The 20182-nt window shown below is 34.3% G+C and overlaps 1 protein-coding gene across 5 annotated transcripts in view; it reads right to left on the reverse strand.

Moving 5' to 3' along the window:
- PCDH9 (protocadherin 9) overlaps positions 1 to 20182 on the reverse strand; it is a 1095516-nt gene that overhangs the window by 384997 nt on the left and 690337 nt on the right. For 3 of the 5 annotated variants that reach the window (XM_043999007.1, XM_043999009.1, XM_043999010.1), the window contains one exon: positions 16892 to 17093. In XM_043999007.1, the coding sequence (XP_043854942.1) occupies positions 16892 to 17093 (202 nt within the window). The remainder of the gene's footprint in view (positions 1 to 16891; positions 17094 to 20182) is intronic. The other 2 variants (XM_043999012.1, XM_043999011.1) reach the window with 1 other exon arrangement.

Here is a 20182-nt window from a genome sequence, read left to right on the forward strand (position 1 = left end):
GGTTAAAGGACCATCACTTAATGGGCTTGGTGATAGAGATGCTGTGAACCAAAGCTCTTTGCAAGAAAGGATTAACTTCTCCACATGGGACTCTTTCATATGACCAAATATAATATGAGACAGCTTTGCCAGTACTCTGAACTTTAATCATAATTAAACCACTGCCACAGAGATATTCTTTCTTATTACTTAAATTACATTATGATTTAATTCCCTTGACATCATTTTACTAAGTGCTTATAGATTAGAGTTATTAACATGCAGGGGCTCATGTATTTATCTAAATAATTTTTAAGGTGGTAGAAATTACAAATGGCCCAAAATTGCATTAGTGTTTTACTTGTGCAATTCTAGCCAATAATTTAATTTTTCTTATGTGAATTTAGAGTTCTTCTTAACATCCAATCCCCCTTTTTTCACCCTGAGGATTTATAAATACATCTTAATTTTTATGTCTAGAAATGACCTTCCTAACTCATAGTGATTGTGAGTCTCTCATGAGAAATTCTATTTCTCTGCTATTTCTTAGTATTGATTGAAATTACCAAGCTATTTGATTTTTTCACCAACAAATATTGAAGGGTATAAATACTATATTTATCTTTGGCTTCACACTACTGAAATGATTATAAATATAAATCTGCAAAGTATTGTAGACTTTTACCCAGAGCAGTCTATGAACTTATGGTTAAACACATACAATTTCTTTTATTTTTCTGGAGATGAATAAATCACATTTACAGGTTGCAGTTGAGATATAATTATGATGAGTAAATCCATAAAAATACACATTACTCCTGCTTTACACTAGGAGGCATGTTTTTACAACATATTGTGCTACCTCAGAGTTCAAAGCATGACATTTCAATCCCTTAAAAATGGTTAATTTCCAGCTGAAAATTATTGACAACTTTTACCAAAAAAAAAAACCCCAAATTCTCAAAGTAAATTCTTCATTAATTTGACGTTATTTGAAACTAATAAAATATACATCAAAACTAGCAAGAAAATTTCTGTTTGACAGCTACCTTTATTATACTAAAATAATTAAAACACATCTCACTCTATTCCCTTTAGCATAAATAAGATAATTTTGTTTAAAATTGATTTTATAATAAATTCATTAAAATGCACAAACACACAGGTTTGGGGGATATGGCTAAATAAGCTAAAAATATATTTATCTACTAACCCTTTATAAACCATTTATTTTACTATACTTTGATATTTTAGAAATTTATATCAGATAACAGTGAGTTTTAAAAGTAAGATAAAAGAATATCAATGATAATTATTTGAAAACTTTGTTTCTAATAAAGGGCAAAGTTCTGAGTGTTTACACAGATTTTTATGGATATTCCTCTTTTAATATGTATTATGTCAGATACATTTCTATTTCAAAAAATAATATGTTATTATTTAAACTCTACTATAATCTCCCAGTTCCCCATTCTATCTTTCATGGTATGTTGATATAATAGTCACTCTTTATCTTCTTCAAGATCTCAAAACAAATAACTTCCCACCATGACACTCATGAATAATAATGGTAATAGTAATAATACTATGACAGTTATTCTAGTAAAATATAAGCTTATAATAATACTATTCATTTGTCTCTTCAAATACAAAACTGAATAATGAATGGACTTTATTCTCAAAGAGTTTACAATCTAGTAACAGAGACATTAGAGGGACATCAATTAAGGAAGTTTGTACAAATAAGTAAAGGATTCTAAAATGAACAAGTTCAATTCAAGTACTTACAACAAACAGTTATTAACTCCCTGCTATATGAAAGGTACAGTACTAGTCTTTCCTTTTTGTTAATTAATGATCCATGTAGATTTGATGGAGTGAGGAAAAAAGTCTCTTCAATGCAATTTTTGGTCTATAACAAAATTCATTACAGTACTCTTACTAGAGCAATGAAATAAATTTTCTTAAGAAAAAATCTACCAATTACCTATTTAGTTTTACTAGTCAACTTCAGGATTTTTTTTTAGTTTTCAGAATCTCCAATAATTATAGGATTGGATGTATTTGTGGCTGCCTTCCACATAGACAGTTCCCTGGGTAGCTACAGATTCAGTAGTCTAAGCTCTACTATGATATGATCACCCAAGAGGGTCCAGGATGATCCCGGGGGTGAAATGAACACAACAGGTACCAATATGAAACCTCTTGACAATCTCCTTTGAATGTACATAATTAGAGAAACTTGTGTTTAAAATGACAAAGCAGTATGTAAGAAAAACTATTTATTGCAATACTGTGCAAACAACAGTTTAACTCCTTAAGCATGTGTCGTAATTATTTTCTTCCTATAAGAGAGAACTGATGAAATAGCTCAAGGGCATGAAGGTAGGAATACAACTGAGTCTCTAAACTAATCTTGGACTTGTCTGATGTCTGTAGAGTTTTTAATGTACTTATTTTTCCCTTGTGTCCACAGGATTGCCTCTCTCCCCCTCCAAAGAGTAACAACTGTTAGCTAGCAAGAATTTTTTTTTAATTCCTTCTCCACTTCAATCTTCCTGAGCTGGCTTAATACTCACAGGAATTTTTCTCTGCTCAATATGACTTTTTATTTAACGTGTTATTCTAGCTCATAAATCTCTCTCATGGATTAGGACCAATGAAAAGACTGTACCAATGATATTCTTACAAGATGTTAATTAGCTTAGTCCAGTCAACTCACACTTTTAAAATGAAATAATGCATTTTTTTCTTTTACTACCTTCAAAACCCAAATCCAACATAGCCAGTTATATAATGACCTAATTTTGTTGAGAATACATTAACACTACCAATAATTACCATACTAATAGAGAAATATAAGCTATCATAAAATTTGTCCTGTATATAGAAATCATCATAAAAATATTCATTCAACAATCATCTTTAATTAGTAAACATTTATTAGCTATCTATTATATTTGAGATACTATAACATTACTTGAGGACACACAAAAAAATGAGCACACGTCCCTTTTTCTCAAGGAGTTTACAATCAAGTAGAGGATAAAATAGACATGAATATCCATGATATAAATTAGAACATGATTAGCACATAGAACAAGCTAGGCAAAAGATCCAGAAAAAGCCAAAAAGGGCTTTATCATTCTGGCTAGGGAGATCATGGGGGAAAAGGAAGGAGAAGAACTAAAGGAGAAGAATATCAAAAGTCAGAGTGGGGGAGAGAGAGAGGGAGAAAGTTCACCTGAGTTGTGGAGGATGTGTGAGGAAAGGCAAGGAGGTTGAAAGCACAACCTGCATTCAAGGGATCAAGAGTAGCCATCAAATTCAGCTGAATAAAGAGAATATGCATGTCAAGAATGATAATGTGAGGCAATCCAACAAGTATTTAGTAAAGACCAATCAAGTATAGGGCTCTGTGCTAGGTCCAGGGAATACAAAAAGTGAAAAAAAGCACATATCCTCAAGGAGCTTATATTCTCTATATCAAACCCTAGTGTCTTCTCTGAATGCCAATTCTATAGTACCTACTGGCTTTGCCCATTCTACCTACATTCCCCAGTGGTATTTCTAACTCAACATGTCCAAAATCTAACTTATTAGCTTTCTCCCCAAACCTCCTTCCTTATTCATGCTTAGGTCAACTTCATCATTCTAATTGCTAACAGTCATACTAGACTCCTTATCCACCCTGACTCCTCATACTACCCAATCAATTACAAAGTTTTCCTTTACAATATCATTCCTATCTGTCACCTTTTCTATACTTACACAGCTATCACCCATGTTAAGGCCCTTTCACTTTGGTCAACAGTCTCCTAATTGATTCCCCTCCATCACATATCTTTCCCCTACAATTTCATCTTCAAAATAGCTAAGGTGGGGCAGCTAGATGGCACAGTGGATAGAGCACCGGCCTGGATTCAGAAAGACCTGAGTTCAAATCCAACCTCAGACACTTGACACTTACTAGTAGTGTGACCCTGGACAAGTCACTTAACCCACAGTGCCCCACAAAAAAAAATAGCTAAGGTGATATTCTTAAAACATAGGTTTAATTATGTCACTCTTCTCAACAACCTCCAGGGCTTCCCTATACTTCTTTTTTTTTTCTTTTCTTTTTTTTTCCTTTTCTTTTTTTTTTATTTTTTTTTGTGGGATGATGAGGGTTATATGACTTGCCCAGGGTCACACAGCTAGTGAGTGTCAAGTGTCTGAGGTCGGATTTGAACTCAAGTCCTCCTGAATCCAGGGCCAGTGCTTTATGCACTTTGCCACCAAGCTGTCCTCTTCCTATACTTCTATTAAAAAAAAAAAACTCCCTTCTTTCACATATAAAGTCCTTTATAACCTAGTTTCAATTTACCTTTCCAGAGTTACTATCCATTATACTTCTTCACAAGTTCTTTGCTCCAAACTTGCCTTTTTTGTTTCTTCATCACACAAGTCATTCCTCATGTCTCTGCACTTTTATACACTCTCTCTTATGCCCCAAATGTACTTCTTTCTCACCTCTGTCTCTCAGAATCTCCAGGTTCCTTCAAATCTCTGTCCCAAAATGAAGCCTTTCTTGATTCCCCAAATTTCTAGTGATTCTGTCATTAAATTCCTTTGTATATATTTTGAATGACTGCATACATTTTGTCCCTCCAGATTAATCATACTTGAATAGTCACTGGACCTAATATTTCATTGGAATAGGGCACTCCCAGATGAGGAAACTCTAGTACCTTCTTTTAAATTTTTTACTTTAACATGGTGAGGTTAAGTAACTGATCCAGGGTCACACAGTCACTAAATGTCAGAGTCAGGCTTTGAACCCAGCTTGTCTTAATGTTGAGACCAGTACTCTGTACCCTAGTCTATGCTACGTCACAAGATGCTTAATAAATTCTTGTTGGTCATTGGAATGATTTTACTACAGAATATTCAGGTTATAATACTGGGCCCCTCTTAGCCATTATATCATGTAGGACTCACTAACCATGACCCAGAGACCAATTCACCAGGACTTGCTAGTCACAACCAAGAACAAATTGGATAATACCAACTGGAAGTAGATGCTAAATGGCTTTGAATACTACGCTTAGGAGTTAATTTTTTTTCTATAGGGAAACATTGAACATTTTTCAGTAGGTGTGTGACAGTCATTAGAAGGATATGTATATCAAGAAGGTCCTATGGCACTGATGGTTAGTACAGGATAAAATTAGGAAGAAACTAAAGGCTAAGAGACCAGAGAGGTCCTATGGCTATAAGCTATACAAAAGATAATTAGATCCTTAGGTATGATATGATCCTGTGAGTTGAAAGGAAGAATCAAATACTACAGACTGTGTGTGTGTGTGTGGGGGGTGAAATTAATAGAAAGTACTTGCCTGATTGCAAGTTAGCAAGTGAGGGACAAGAATTTGTCCCTAAATGACTTACGTTTTGATCCTAGGTGGTAGGAAAGGTAGTGGAGCCAAATAGACAAATATAAAAATTTGGAAGAGTGTGTTTATAAAAAAATACCTTGTGCTAAATTTTGTATGTGTTGATTTGAAGTGCTAGTAGGGCATAAAGTAAGCATGCAGTAGGTGTTCAGTACAAAGTTTTAAATATCACTCTGAAATTCAGGGGGCAGGTGTATACTAGAGATTGAGATATGACACGAAATTATTCATTGAGTATGATGATAAATGAAGTTGTGAGCATAGATGAAATCACAAAGGGAGAGAAACATAAAGGTAGAAAAGAGGAAGCCTGAGGACTTTTTGAGTGGTAAGAGAAAGAAAAGACCTGGCAATCTGGATAGTGGGAAAGGAGGTACAAAAGCTCACTGAAGAAAACATTAGTATGCTGCTAAAAATTAGAAACTGGAAAAATAAAAGCTAATGACTCCATAAGACATCAAGGAAAAAAAATAAAAAGAATGAAAAAAACTAAGAAGAAATTTTGAAATTTCTCATCAGAAAAAAAAATAGATTGGAAAATAGATTGAGGAGAGATAATTTAAGAATTACTGTACTACTTAAAAGTCATGATGAAAAAAGAGCCTAGATATCATATTTCAAGAAATTATCAAAGAAAACTGCCCTATAGCAATTGAAAGTATCCACCAATCATCTCCTGAAAGAGATCCCAAAATTTAAGTGACCAGGTATATCATAACCAAATTCCAGAGTTCCCAGGTAAAAGAGAAAATGTTGTAATCAGCCAGGAGGAAACAATGAAAATTTCAAGGAGCCACAGTCAGGATAATACAAGATTTAGTAGCTTCAGGGCGGAGCCAAGATGGCGGAGAGGAAGCAGCAAGCTGCCTGAGCTCTCCTTCTGTTCCCTCAAAAAGAACATTAAATCAAGCCTCTGGATAGATTCTGAAACTACAGAACCTTCAAAGAGAGAGAGAGACACAGTCTTCCAACCAGGGATAATTTAGAAGACTTCAGGAAAAGGTCGGTCTGACTTGGGAAAAAGGAAGGCTCAGCACAGGGCAGCAGCCCAGCTCCGAGGGGGTTGGGGCAAGTCAGCAGGAGCTGCGGGCCACAGCTGAACAACTGAGGCCCCTGGCACCTGGCTCAAAAATCTGGTGGCCAAGAAGGATAGTGGAAAAACCTACCTGCACCAGTCGGGAGGGCAGGCTGCCTGTGGGGCCACGATCGGGACAGACTGGATCAGGTGCCTGGCAGAGCACACTCAGACAGGAAGTGGTGCAGGGGGGGTGAACTACACACACTATAAAGGCCTCAGAGTAAAAAGCCGGTCACACAGCACCTATACCCCTGCACAAGAAGCCCAAAACAGGGACCCTGGTGCCCCCAGAGCAGACCTCAACTTAAAAAATAAATAAATAAGCTGCAATAATAAGTAAGAATCAAAAAGGAGCTCTCTCCATTGAGAGCTTCTGTATCAATAGGGAAGAAGCCAACACAAACTCAGATGACGACAATACCCTCAAATTGCCTAAATCTGAAGCCTCACAAGGGAAGGTGAATTGGTCTCAAGAAAAAAAAGCCTTCCTGGAAGAGCTCAAAAAGGATTTAAAAAATCAATTGAGAGAGGTAGAAGAAAAAATGGGGAGAGAAATGAAAGCAAAACAAGAAAACTATGAAAAAAGAATCAGCAGCTTGGAAAAGGAAGCACAAAGATTGACTGGCCAAATGGAAAAGAAAAGTGCATAATTTCACTGAAGAAAACAATGCCTTAAAAATTCATTTGGCCAAATGGAAAAAAAGGTGCATAATCTCATTGAAGAAAACACTGCCTTAAAAATTAAAATTGGACAGTTGGAAGGTAAGGAATCCATGAGACACCAGGAATCAGTCAAGCAGAATCAAAAGAATAAAAAAATAGAAGAAAATGTGAAATACCTCATTGGAAAGACAACTGATGTGGAAAACAGATCGAGGAGAGACAATCTGAGAATCATTGGACTGCCTGAAAGCCATGACCAGAAAAAGAATCTATATACCATATTCCAGGAAATTATTAAGGAGAACTGCCCTGATATCATAGAATCAGAGGATAAAATCATCACTGATAGAATCCACCAATTACCTCCAGAAAGAGACTCCAAAAGGAAAACTCCAAGGAATATTGTAGCCAAATTCCAGAATTATCAGGTGAAGGAGAAAATACTCCAAGCAGCCAGAAAGAAGCAAGTTAAATATCATGGAGCCACAGTCAGGATTGCTCAGGACCTGACAGCTTCAACATTAAAGGACCGCAAGGCTTGGAATATGATATTCCGGAAGGCAAAGGAGGTTGGATTGCAGTCAAGAATCTATTACCCAGCAAAAATGCACATTCTCTTTCAGGGGAAAAGATGGACATTTAATGACATTGGGGACTTTCAATCTTTCCTGGTGAAAAGACCAGAACTAAATAGAAAATTCGATCTCAACATACAAGACTCAAGAGAAGTTTAAAAAGGTAAACAGAGGGGGGAAAAAAAAGGTTACCCTATTAGGTTAAACTATTTATATCCCTTCACAGGAAGATAATATTCATAACTCTTAAGAACTGTAAATGTATTTGGGCAGAGAGAAGGAGTGTACACAGAGGGTATAAATATAAATTGTCTTTGATGTGATGATACAAAAAAAAATTAAGGGGTTAAAAAGGGAGTCTATGGGGAGGAGAGGAAAGGGGAGGTGGAATGGGATGAATTACATCATATGAAGAGGTGAAAAAAGAATCTATTACAATAGAGGGAAAGAAAGGAGGGGTGAACATTGTTTCAACCCTACTCTCATTAGATTTGATTCAAAGAGGGAATAACATATACATTCATTGGGATAAAGAAACTTAACTCATTCTTTAGGGAAGCAAAACGGGAAGGGAAAGGGGGGGACTGAAAAAGGGAGGACAAAAGCAAAGGAGAAAAGGGGAAAGAAAAGAGAGGGGGGTGATAAAAAGGGAGGGCAGATTGGAGGAGGCAGGGATAAGAAGTAAAACCTCGGTGAGGAGGAATAGGGTGAAAGAAGGGGGGAAAAGTACAAAGGGGGTAAATAGAATGGAGAGGAATAGACAGTCAGTAATAATAACTGTGAATGTGAATGGGATGAACTCTGCTTTAAAACGGAAGTGAATTGCAGAGTGGATTAAAAACCAGAATCCTACAATATGCTGTTTACAAGAAACACATTTGAAGCAGAGAGATACACACAGAGTAAAGGTAAAAGGCTGGAGCAGAATATATTATGCCTCAGCTAAAGTAAAAAAAGCAGGGGTAGCAATCCTTATCTCAGACAAAGTGCAGGCAAAAATAGATCTCATTAAAAGAGATAAGGAAGGAAATTACATCTTACTTAAAGGTACTATAGATAATGAAGTAATATCAATATTAAATATGTATGCACCAAGTGGTACAGCATCCAAGTTCTTAGAGGAGAAGTTAAATGAGTTACAAGAGGAATTAGACAGTAATACTATACTAGTGGGGGACCTGAATCTCCCCCTCTTAGAATTAGATAAATCTAGCTGAAAAATAAATAAGAAAGAAGTAAAAGAGGTGAATAGATTACTAGAAAAATTAGACATGATAGATATCTGGAGAAAATTGAATGGGGATAGAAAGGAATATACCTTTTTCTGAGCAGTACATGGCACATTTTCAAAAATTGACCATGTATTAGGGCAAAAAAATATCATAGTCAAATGTAGAAAGGCAGAAATAGTAAATACATCCTTCCCAGATCATGATGCAATAAAAATTACATGTAAGAAAGAGCTAGGGAAAAGTAGAATGAAAATCAATTGGAAAATAAATAATTTCATTCTAAAGAATGAATGGGTCAAACAACAAATCATAGAAACAATCAAAAACTATATCCAAGAGAATGACAATAATGAGACAACATAACAAAATCTATGGTATGCAGCCAAACCAGTGCTTAGGGGAAAATTTATAGCTCTAAATGCTTACATAAATAAAAAAGAGAAAGAGGAGATTAATGAATTGGGCATGCAACTTAAAAAGCTAGAAAAAGAACAAATCAGAAATCCCCAATTGGATACTAAATTAGAGATCCTGAAAATTAAAGGAGAAATTAATAAAATTGAAAGCAAAAAACCTATAGAATTAATCAATAAAACTAAGAGCTGGTTTTATGAAAAAAAAACAATAAAATAGATAAAATATTGGTTAATTTGATTTTAAAAAAAGAAAGAAGAAAACCAAATTACCAGTATCAAAAATGAAAAGGGTGATGTTACCACCAATGAAGTGGAAATTAAATCAATAATTAGGAATTATTTTGCCCAACTGTATGCCAATAAATTTGACAATCTAAATGAAATGGATGAATAATTACAAAAATACAAACTGCCCAGGTTAACTGAAGAAGTAAAATCCTTAAACCCATATTAGCAAAAGAAATTGAACAAGCCATTAATGAACTCCCTAAGAAAAAAATCCTCAGGGCCAGATGGGTTTATGGGTAAATTTTACCAAACATTTAAAGAACAATTAATTCCAATATTATACAAATTATTTGGAAAAATAGGTGAAGAAGGAGTTCTACCAGATTCGTTTTATGACACAAATATGGTGGTGATACCAAAACCAGGCAAAGCAAAAACAGAGAAAGAAAATTATAGACCAATTTCCCTAATGAATATTGATGCTAAAATCTTAAATAAGATATTAGCAAGGAGATTATAGCAAGTGATCACCAGGATAATACACTATGACCAGGTGGGATTTATACCAGGAATGCAGGGCTGGTTCAACATTAGGAAAACTATTAACATATAACCACATCAATAAGAAAACCAACCAAAATCATATGATTATCTCAATAGAGGCAGAGAAAGCTTTTGACAAAATATAACACCCATTCCTAATAAAAACACTAGAGAGTTTAGGAATAGGTGGAGCTTTCCTTAAAATAATAAACAGTATCTACCAAAAGCCATCAGCAAGTATTATATGCAATGGAGATAAATTAGAGGCCTTCCCAATAAGATCAGGGGTGAAACAGGGATGTCCCCTATCACCCCTATTATTTAATATTGTCCTAGAAATGTTAGCTTTAGCAATCAGAGAAGAGAAAGGAATTAAAGGAATTAGATTAGGCAAGGAGGAAACAAAACTCTTTGCAGATGATATGATGGTATACTTAAAGAATCCTAGAGAATGAACTCAAAAATTACTTGAAACAATTAACAACTTTAGCAAAGTAGCAGGATATAAAATAAATCCACATAAATCATCATCATTTCTATACATGACAAACAAAATCCAGCAGCAAGAGATAGAAAGAGAAATTCCATTTCAAGTAACAGTAGATAATATAAAATACTTGGGAGTCTACTTGCCAAGACAAACCCAGGAACTCTATGAACACAACTACCAAACACTCTTCACACAAATCAAATCAGATCTAAATAATTGGAACGATATCAATTGCTCATGGATAGGCAGAGCTAATATAGTAAAAATGACAATACTGCCTAAATTAATTTACTTATTCAGTGCCATACCAATCAGACTACCTAAAAATTATTTTATAGAGCTAGAAAAAATAATAACAAAATTCATCTGGAAAAACAAAAAATCAAGAATATCCAGGGAAATAATGAAAAAAATCAAAGGAAGGTGGGTTAGCAGTACCAAACCTGGAGCTTTCCTATAAAGTGGCAGTCATCAAAACTATCTGGTACTGGTTAAGAAATAGAGTGGAGGATCAATGGAATAGGGTAGGCACAGGAAACGCAGTAGTAAATGACATTAGTAATGTAGTGTTTGATAAACCCAAAGACTCCATCTTCTGGGATAGGAACTCAGTATTTGACAAAAACTGCTGGGAAAACTGGAAGATAGTATGGCAGAAATTAGGCATAGACCAACATCTTACACCTTATACTAAAATAAGGTCAAAATGGATACATGATTTAGACATAAGAGGTGATATGATAGGTAAATTAGGAGAGAAAGGAATAGTCTACCTATCAGATCTTTGGAAAGGAAAACAGTTTATGACCAAACAAGAGATAGAGTATATTATAAAATGCAAAATGGATGATTTTGATTACATTAAATTAAAAAATTTTTGTACAAACAGAAAAAATGCATCCAAAATTAGAAGGGAGGCAGAAAGCTGGGAAATAATTTTTACGGCCAGTACTTCTGATAAAGGCCTCATCTCTAAAATATATAGGGAACTAAATCAAATTTAGAAGAATCCAAGTCATTACCCAATTGAGAAATGGTCAGAGGATATGAACAGGCAGTTTTCTGATGAAGAAACCAAAGCTAACTATTCCCATATTAAAAAATGCTCTAAATCTCTAATTAGAGAGATGCAAATTAAAACAACTCTGAGGTACCACCTGACACCTATCAGATTGGCTCAAATTACAAAAAAGGAAAATAATAAATGTTGGAGAAGCTGTGGAAAAATTGGAACACTAATGCATTGTTGGTGGAGCTGTGAACTGATCCAACCATTCTGGAGAGCAATTTGGAATTATGCCCAAAGGGCAATAAAGCTGTGCATACCATTTGACCCAGCAATACCACTTTTGGGTCTTTTGTCCAAAGAAATCATGGAAAAGGGAAAGGGACCCAAATGTACAAAAATATTTATAGCTGCTCTTTATGTGGTGGCAAGGTATTGGAAGTTGAGGGGATGCCCATCAATTGGGGAATGGATGGACAAGTTGTAGTATATGAGTACAATGGAATACTATTGTGCTGTAAGAAACGATGAGCATGAGGAGTTCAGAGAAACCTGGAGGGTCTTGCTTGGGCTGATGATGAGTGAGATGAGCAGAATCAGAAGAACATTGTACACAGTATCATCAACATTGAGTGTTGATCTACTGTGATGGGCTAGATTCTTCTCCCCAGTGCAATGGTACAGAAGATTTCCAGGGGACTCATGGTGGAAGAGGATCTCCAAATCCAAGAAAAAAAACAGAACTACCCTGCATAGATGCTGAATGAACCATACTACTTCTTTTGTTTTTGGTGCTGATGTTTTTCTATTTTGAGGTTTGTCGTCATTGCTCTGATTTTTCTCTTATAACATGACTAAGGCAGAAATATGTTTAATGTTATTATGTATGTATATAATATACGTATATATACATATATATATACACATACGTATATATACATATATACATAAAACCTATATCAGATTACATGTTGTCTAGGGGAGGGGGGAGGGAGGCTAGGGAGGGAGAAAAATCTGAAATTGGAGAGCTTGTATAAATAAAAATTAAGAACTATCTTTACATGTAACGGGAAACAAATAAAATACTTTATTAATTAAAAAAAAGATTTAGCAGCTTCCACCTTAAAGGAACAGAGGGCTTGGAATGATATTCTGGAAGGTAAAAGAGCCAGGATTAAAACCAAGAATAATCTTTCCAGCAAAACTGAGTATAATCCTTCAGGGGAAAGTGGATAATTAATGAACCAGAAGTCTTTAAAGTATTCCTGATGAAAAGACCAGAGTTAAATAGAAAACTTGGCATTCAAACATAAGACTCAAAAGAAGCACAAAAAGATAAACCTGAAAGAGTAATCACAAGGAATTCAATAAAGTTAAATTACTTATATTCTTATATAGGAAGATGGCACACATAACTCTAAGAATTTAGCAGTCATGATCTCAAACAAAGCCAAAACAAAAATAAACCTAATTAAAAGAAATAATCAGGGAAACAACATTTTGCTAAACAATGAAGTAGTATCCAAAAATGTTACATCAGGTTTCTCTAATAAAGACTTCACGTCTCAAATATATAGAAATTTATAAAAATAAGTGCCATTTCCCAATTGATAAATGGTCAAAGGATATGAATATGCAGGTTTCAGTAGAACAAAATCAAAGCTATCTATAAGAAGGGGGAAGAGAAAAAAATGGCTCTAATAATCATCTAACTATGTGCCAGGTACTGTGTTAAGCACAAATATCTCATTTGATCCTCATAAATATTCTGGAAGTTGGGTGCTATTATTCTTCTCATTTAACAGTTAAGAAAACCTTCCCCAGCTCCCCTTCCCCTCCCCATTCAACTAAGAACCTTGCCTCATATTTCAGTGAAAAAAGACACAGTTCACTAAGAGTTCCCCCTTATCACCTTCTCATCTCCCATCCTTCACAGGTCACTAGTATCACCTCCTTCATTCCTATCTGATATGAAGTAACCCTTTTTGCAAAGGCAAACAACTCTTTATGGACAAATAATTGCAATCCATTCTCAATTATCACTCAGCTATCTATCTTCTATCCTCTATCTACTAGCCACTTCCCTATTATCTACAAACAAGCCCATATCTCCATCCTTCCTCATTTGATCTGTCTACCCTCACTATCATTGCATATCTACCTTCCTTTTTGTGGTTAAATTCTTTGAAAAGGACATCTAGAATCAGTGCCTTCCTTTCCTTTCTTCATTCTATCTTAATTTTTCAAACTATTTCCTAATTGATCACTCAACTGAAAATGTTCTCTCCAAAATTATCAATGATCTTTTAATTAATTATAAATCTAAATTTCTAATTTTCTCAATGCTTATTTCTCTTTACCTCTCTGCAGCCTCTGATACTGTTGATTGTTCACCCTATTCTTGATAGTCTCCTCTCTTTCCATGATACTGATCTGTTGAGTTCTTCCCTATCTCTTTGACTGCTTCTCATTCTCCCTTTCTGGATCTTCATCTAGGTCATACCCACTAACCATAGGTGTCTCTATCCTGAGTTGTCTTCTCTTTCTAGGTCATCTCATCAGCACCCATGGATTCAATTATTAAAACTATGTAGATGATTTTCAGATCTACTTCACAAGTCTTAATCTCTTTCCTAATTTCCAGATTTACATTTTCAATTATCTACTATACATTTTGAACTGGATGTCCCATAAGCACCTCAATTTCAATATATTTGAATTGGAACTTATTATCTTTTCCCCAAAAGCAACCATTTTTCATAATAACTATGGATGACACTGCCATTCTCCTAGTCAACCAAGACTTAAAATCTATGTGTTATCCTTGAAGTGTCACTCTCTCAAGCCCCATAAGCAAGTTGTTGACAAGTCCTTTTGATTTTAGCATTGTAATATCTCTCCTACACACATTATTCTCCTTTCTGCCACATCTAACACCCTAGTGTACAATCTTAGCATTTTATATCAGGACTAATACAATAGTCTACCAATTGTTCTCCCTGACTAAAGTCTCTGCCCCACTCCAGTATATTTTTATTCATCTGTCTAATTCATCTTAAAGCATAGATCTGCCCATGTGATCTCTCTATTAAATAGACTCCAGTGGTTCCCTATCACCTCCACGATGAAATAGAAAATACTCTGACATCCATAGCCTTTTTAAATTTGTCATCTTCCTTCCTTTCAAATCTTTTTACATTGTACTCACCACCATGTAGAAAATCTGTGATCCAGTGACACTAGTCTCCTTCCCAGAAGAAGACACTATATCTCTCAACTCTGGGATTATCGGTGGCAACCATCATATCCAGAATTATCTCTGTCCTCATTTCTATATTCTGACCTCTTTGATTTCCTTCAACTCTCATTTAAAATCCTACCTTTTGCAAGAAACCTCTCCTGATCCCCCTTAATCATAATGTCTTCTCTCTGTTTATCATCAACAATTCATACAGTAAATATCTTTTTTGTAGACAGTTGTTTTCATGTTGTGTCCCCTATGGACTGTGAACGTCTAGAAAGCAGGGAGTGTCTTATGTGTTTCCTTGTATCCTCAGTGCTTAGCACAGTGAGTGGCACATAGTAAACAGTCAATAGATACTTGTTAACTTGACTAGTAATTGGGTAGAAATTCTCAAAAAACTAAACAGTCTAAGACAGAAAATAGAGAAGATTATTGAATACCTCTAGTTAAAGCAAAAGATTCCAACTTTCATATTGATTCAAATACTGTTATGTAATTATTACACCAGGGCCCTCAATATTAAAATGTAAATGACCTTAATACTTAAATATAGTATCTCACTGAATGTTCCTTTATTCCATGAAAGCAAATTTAATTAATATAATACTTCTATCTCTAGGTAAGCTTTTTTCTATTAATTATCAAATAAATAAAATTGTGTTGATTTTTAAGCTATCTGGAGAAGAAAAAATTGAATTTACATGTCTAATTCAATCAGCTATGATAATTCACATAGGAAATTAGTATTTTTATGCCCTATTAATCATTGTTATAACTTGCATACATCACAGATTTACCCAGAATTTAGAATTTAATGTTTTCAAAGGCACATATGCTTATTATTCCATAAATTGAAATCATCAGTCAAATGATCCTTGAGAACCACAAACTCAAGCCCTATCTTTCCACAAAAGCCATTTAACAATATGTTCTTTCTTGATAGATTGAACAGCCATTCTTATTTTCTACAAATTCTTTCATTTGGTGATGGAAAATTCATCTTAACTCTTAAAAAGCCTTTGGCATCTTGGAATGTTTGATATTATTTTACTAATGCATTTTTCATTATTCAAATCCTTCTCAATTCATTCACATGACATAAAATAGATGACTGACAAAACATTGGTGACTAAAAAGTTTTAGCTATATTGATTATTTTAAATAATATAACTTAAGAAATACCACTGATTTCTGACTGCTTACTTTACATCTCCAATATTACTAATTAATACAATAATTACTCTATTGGTCATCTGCTCCTGAAAGTTCTTGATTAAATACACTTTAACTTGACATTCTGATATATCAGTCTTGAAATTGTTTGAGAAGTCTGACTTTAGGGAAATGATAACATGCTTAAACCCTCTAATTGCCCTAGTGGAATGATATGCCTTACACCTTAAGAGAAAGTAGTTATTACTACTATAAAATATCTATGTTTGTATTTGTACCTATACCTATCTTTCTCTCTGTAAATATATATATATATATATATATATATATATATATATATATATATATATGTCAGGAGACAGTTAAAGCAACAAATAAATAAAATAATGATATACTAGGCATGAAAAGCTAAAATCTTTAGCTCCCTAGACATCTGTGTGGATAACTATTTGAACTTAAAAGAAAGTGTCCATTGAAGAATAAAGTAGTTTGTTTCAAATCCTATTATACAACCAAAGAGGATCATGCCACCTATGCACTTGTAGACATGCTATAGGAAAAAAAAAACCTTTATACTTATCAAATGTTTTATTTTCTTAATTATTCTCTACCAACAAATATACATTTCAAGCAGACCTTCAGATTTCACCATTCAACACTGATACCTCAAATTCCAGACCAATTAGACTTAGCATGCTGCAAAACACACCTTAGCATTCAGACATTATATCACTCTCAGGTTCTACAGATTTAACCCTTAAGAACTCACAAAGGGAGGAAACAACAGGAGAATACCATAATTCAGGTATTTTTTTAAAGGTTAACTCACCAGAATTGGGGTCAGAATTGCCATCAGCTTCAGTCCTCTTGTCCGGTGAGGCCTGGTCATAGAATTCGTCCTGTGGCTGAACCAGAGGAAGAGGGTGTGAGATCAGGGTTCCACTACCCACAGGCTCATGGTCTCCTAGACCACTGTCACTGCAGCTTTCTTGGGAACCATCAGGGAGGTGAAACGTAACACGACGCTGAGACTACAAAGAAGAGCACAAGACATACTGATTAATGCTCTTCTTAGTTCAATAACATTGCATAGATTTTGTTGTCTTTTAAAAATAGGTTTAATGCATCCTAAAGTTTTCAAAATCTTTATTTTTGGTTTTGAAATTGAAACAAACCATAAACATGTCCTTTGAAATAGAAATTAGAAGCAACATTTATTTTTCCTATGTCAACTTTGAAAGAATAAAATTTTAAACTATACATTACATAATCAGGATACCAGAAAAAAATACCAATTAACTCCATTTTAAGATCATGGAATATTACTGTAAGGCTTTGTAAAATGATATAAAAGGAGAGAAACAATCCAGGATGGCTACAAAGCATGGCAAGGTGATATAGAGGATTACATTTTATAAAATAGAAATAGGAAAATGCATTCTACAAGACTGGTGGTTTTTTAATACAATATCAATTTTCTTGGATCAACATTACATAATGTGGTTGCATTTTTCTTCTAAGAAAGTCATTATGATGTGGACATTTCTCACACTAAAACTTAAGGTTAGATATTGGGAAGCATTTACATTCTGATCATTCTATTTATCAGTCAATTTATACCATAATGCATTTATTCTCAAATTAATTGAAATAGTTTTTATTCGTTGTAGCATCATGGCAAGATACAACAGGAAGGGGCAGCTAGATGGGGAAGTGGATAAAGCACTGGCCCTGGATTCAGGAGGACCTGAGTTCAAATCTGGCCTCAGACACTTGACACTTAGTAACTTAACCCTCACTGCCCTGCAAAAAAAAAAAAAAAAAGATACAAAAGGAAGAACTTTGTTCAAGCCAAGAGACTGACACAATGGCTTTGTGACCCTATATGACTACTCTATGCTCTAGACAATTCCCTAAGAGAGTAGGCAAGATACAGAGGAAATGCCTACTTGCTTTCACAGATGGACTTCTTTAACCTGGGAGTTCCCAATGCCAATGAAATAACAAGTACAGTCCCTGTCCCTATCAGGAAAAAAGAATAATAAAAATATGTTCTTGCTAGTTTAGATGTAGTTGCTGTTAAATCATCATACTAGTAGTATGGCCAAATACACTGCTGAAACATAAATCTTATAGCCATACTATATGTGTTTAAACCATACTTTCCTTCTAAATTTATACCACGGTGTCACTGCCAGATGTGATCACATAAGCAGTCAACATTGTATACCATCTTTAGGGAAACATAGCTACAATTCTCACTTTGCATAACAGTCAAATGGGCATTTCTTGACAGAAATATGAAAAATTGTCCCTAGTTTCAAAATAAGAATATAAAATAATTCTACTTATAATTATTCTTCTTATTCATAAGTTTCTCTGAAGATATTTTATAGATTTTGTTGGGTTTTGTTTTTACTTTTTAAGGGAATTATTGTAGTTACAGCCAAGATTATGAATATAAAAGCTGATATTTCATAGTTCTTTTTTCCTTAATTAGAAATAGTATACAGGGGCAGCTAGGTGGCGCAGTGGATGGAGCACCAACCCTGGAGTCAGGAGTACCTGAGTTCAAATCTGGCCTCAGACACTTGACACTTACTAGCTGTGTGACCCTGGGCAAGTCACTTAACCCCAATTGCCTCACTAAAAAAAAAAGAAAAACAAAAAAAAGAAAAAAGAAATAGTATGCAGTCTTTCTCATGGGTCAATGGTTCAAATTCAGCTCAAAATAGTAGTGGGTGAAAGCTGGTAGCATTTGATTACTGTTCAGTGACCTATGTGAAATGAGGTGATAGTCTCAGTTCATTTTCTAATGAATTGATGTTCATATCACATAAACTACAATAAAAAATGGCACTAATTGAGCACTGTTCCTATCTATTTACATATGGAAATGAAATTTATTCTTGCAGTGAGTTTTCATTCGGTCAAAATTGTAAAAATAGAATTGGAAAGTTGATATTGTCAGGTTGATATTTTCACAGGAAGGTATATGTATCTCTGAGTCCTCATATTCTGATACTCACAATTAATTTATATAAAAGTAATGTCTTTCTACAGAACTATACACAAGGGTACATATGTGGTATTTGGAATAGTACTAGTTCAAATATTCTATATAACAGCACTAGAGAAGTCGTTTTTTGGTTTAAACTCAGGTCAGTGAGAGGGCAAGACAAGCAGTTTACAGCCAAACTTCCATAAATCATAAATATCATGGACATAAAAATATTAGTAAAAATAGGAAGACATCATGAATTCAGTTTAATTATCAATAAGTATACTTTCTCCTAAGCAAGATGTACATTTTAATCCTTAATTGTAATTGATCTTTATTTAACTGATATTTATAGTATCTCAGGATATTAGCTTTCCAAAAATATATCAGGAATGATAAGCAGTCAGGTCCTATCAGGAGTTAGTTCCCAAATGTCAAATTGGCATGGTCAAAGTTAACACCTCAGTACAACTCCTGCTGTGATTCAGCTTTGAAAGTCAGGACCCAAAACTACTGTTTTCTCCTAATAGCCTATGCGACACAGAAAACAAAATAAAATCGATACTTTTTTCTTATTCTATTAAATCATTACTGAACTCAGAAGAGATATCTTTAAGGAGGAATTAACGCTTTCAGGATTTAAGAGGTCAATTCAGTATCTAGCATTTTAAATTCATATTTCGGGAAAGGTATTAAATATTTTTCCAAATTAATTATTTATATAGCAAAGTGACAATGAGTTTGATATATCAATTGTATAAAAAGTTACTAGCACTTTGAATAAAGTTTGAATGTTATCATTTACTATCCCCTACACTAATTTCTTTGGCCCTGGTCTAATTTCTTATAGACTTGAATCTGTGTGATTATTCCCCTATTTGATGGAGTTTATAAAATATTAAAAATACTTTATATGCATCTTCTGACAGAGTTTAATTTCTCAGGATATAGTCAAAAGAATAAATTGCCTCACTTTGAGATTATTCAACATATGGAAACAAATATGTATGTCTAATATTTTGGGGGTAGAGAAAATATATTAAATGACATAAAACATTTTCAAATGCATTTCTCCTTATGCTGCATCTCAAAGAACTGCTGTAGGCTGTTTTGCACATT

The sequence above is a fragment of the Dromiciops gliroides genome, chromosome 3 (genome assembly GCF_019393635.1).
Source record: "Dromiciops gliroides isolate mDroGli1 chromosome 3, mDroGli1.pri, whole genome shotgun sequence".
In the NCBI taxonomy this organism is placed as follows: domain Eukaryota; kingdom Metazoa; phylum Chordata; class Mammalia; order Microbiotheria; family Microbiotheriidae; genus Dromiciops; species Dromiciops gliroides.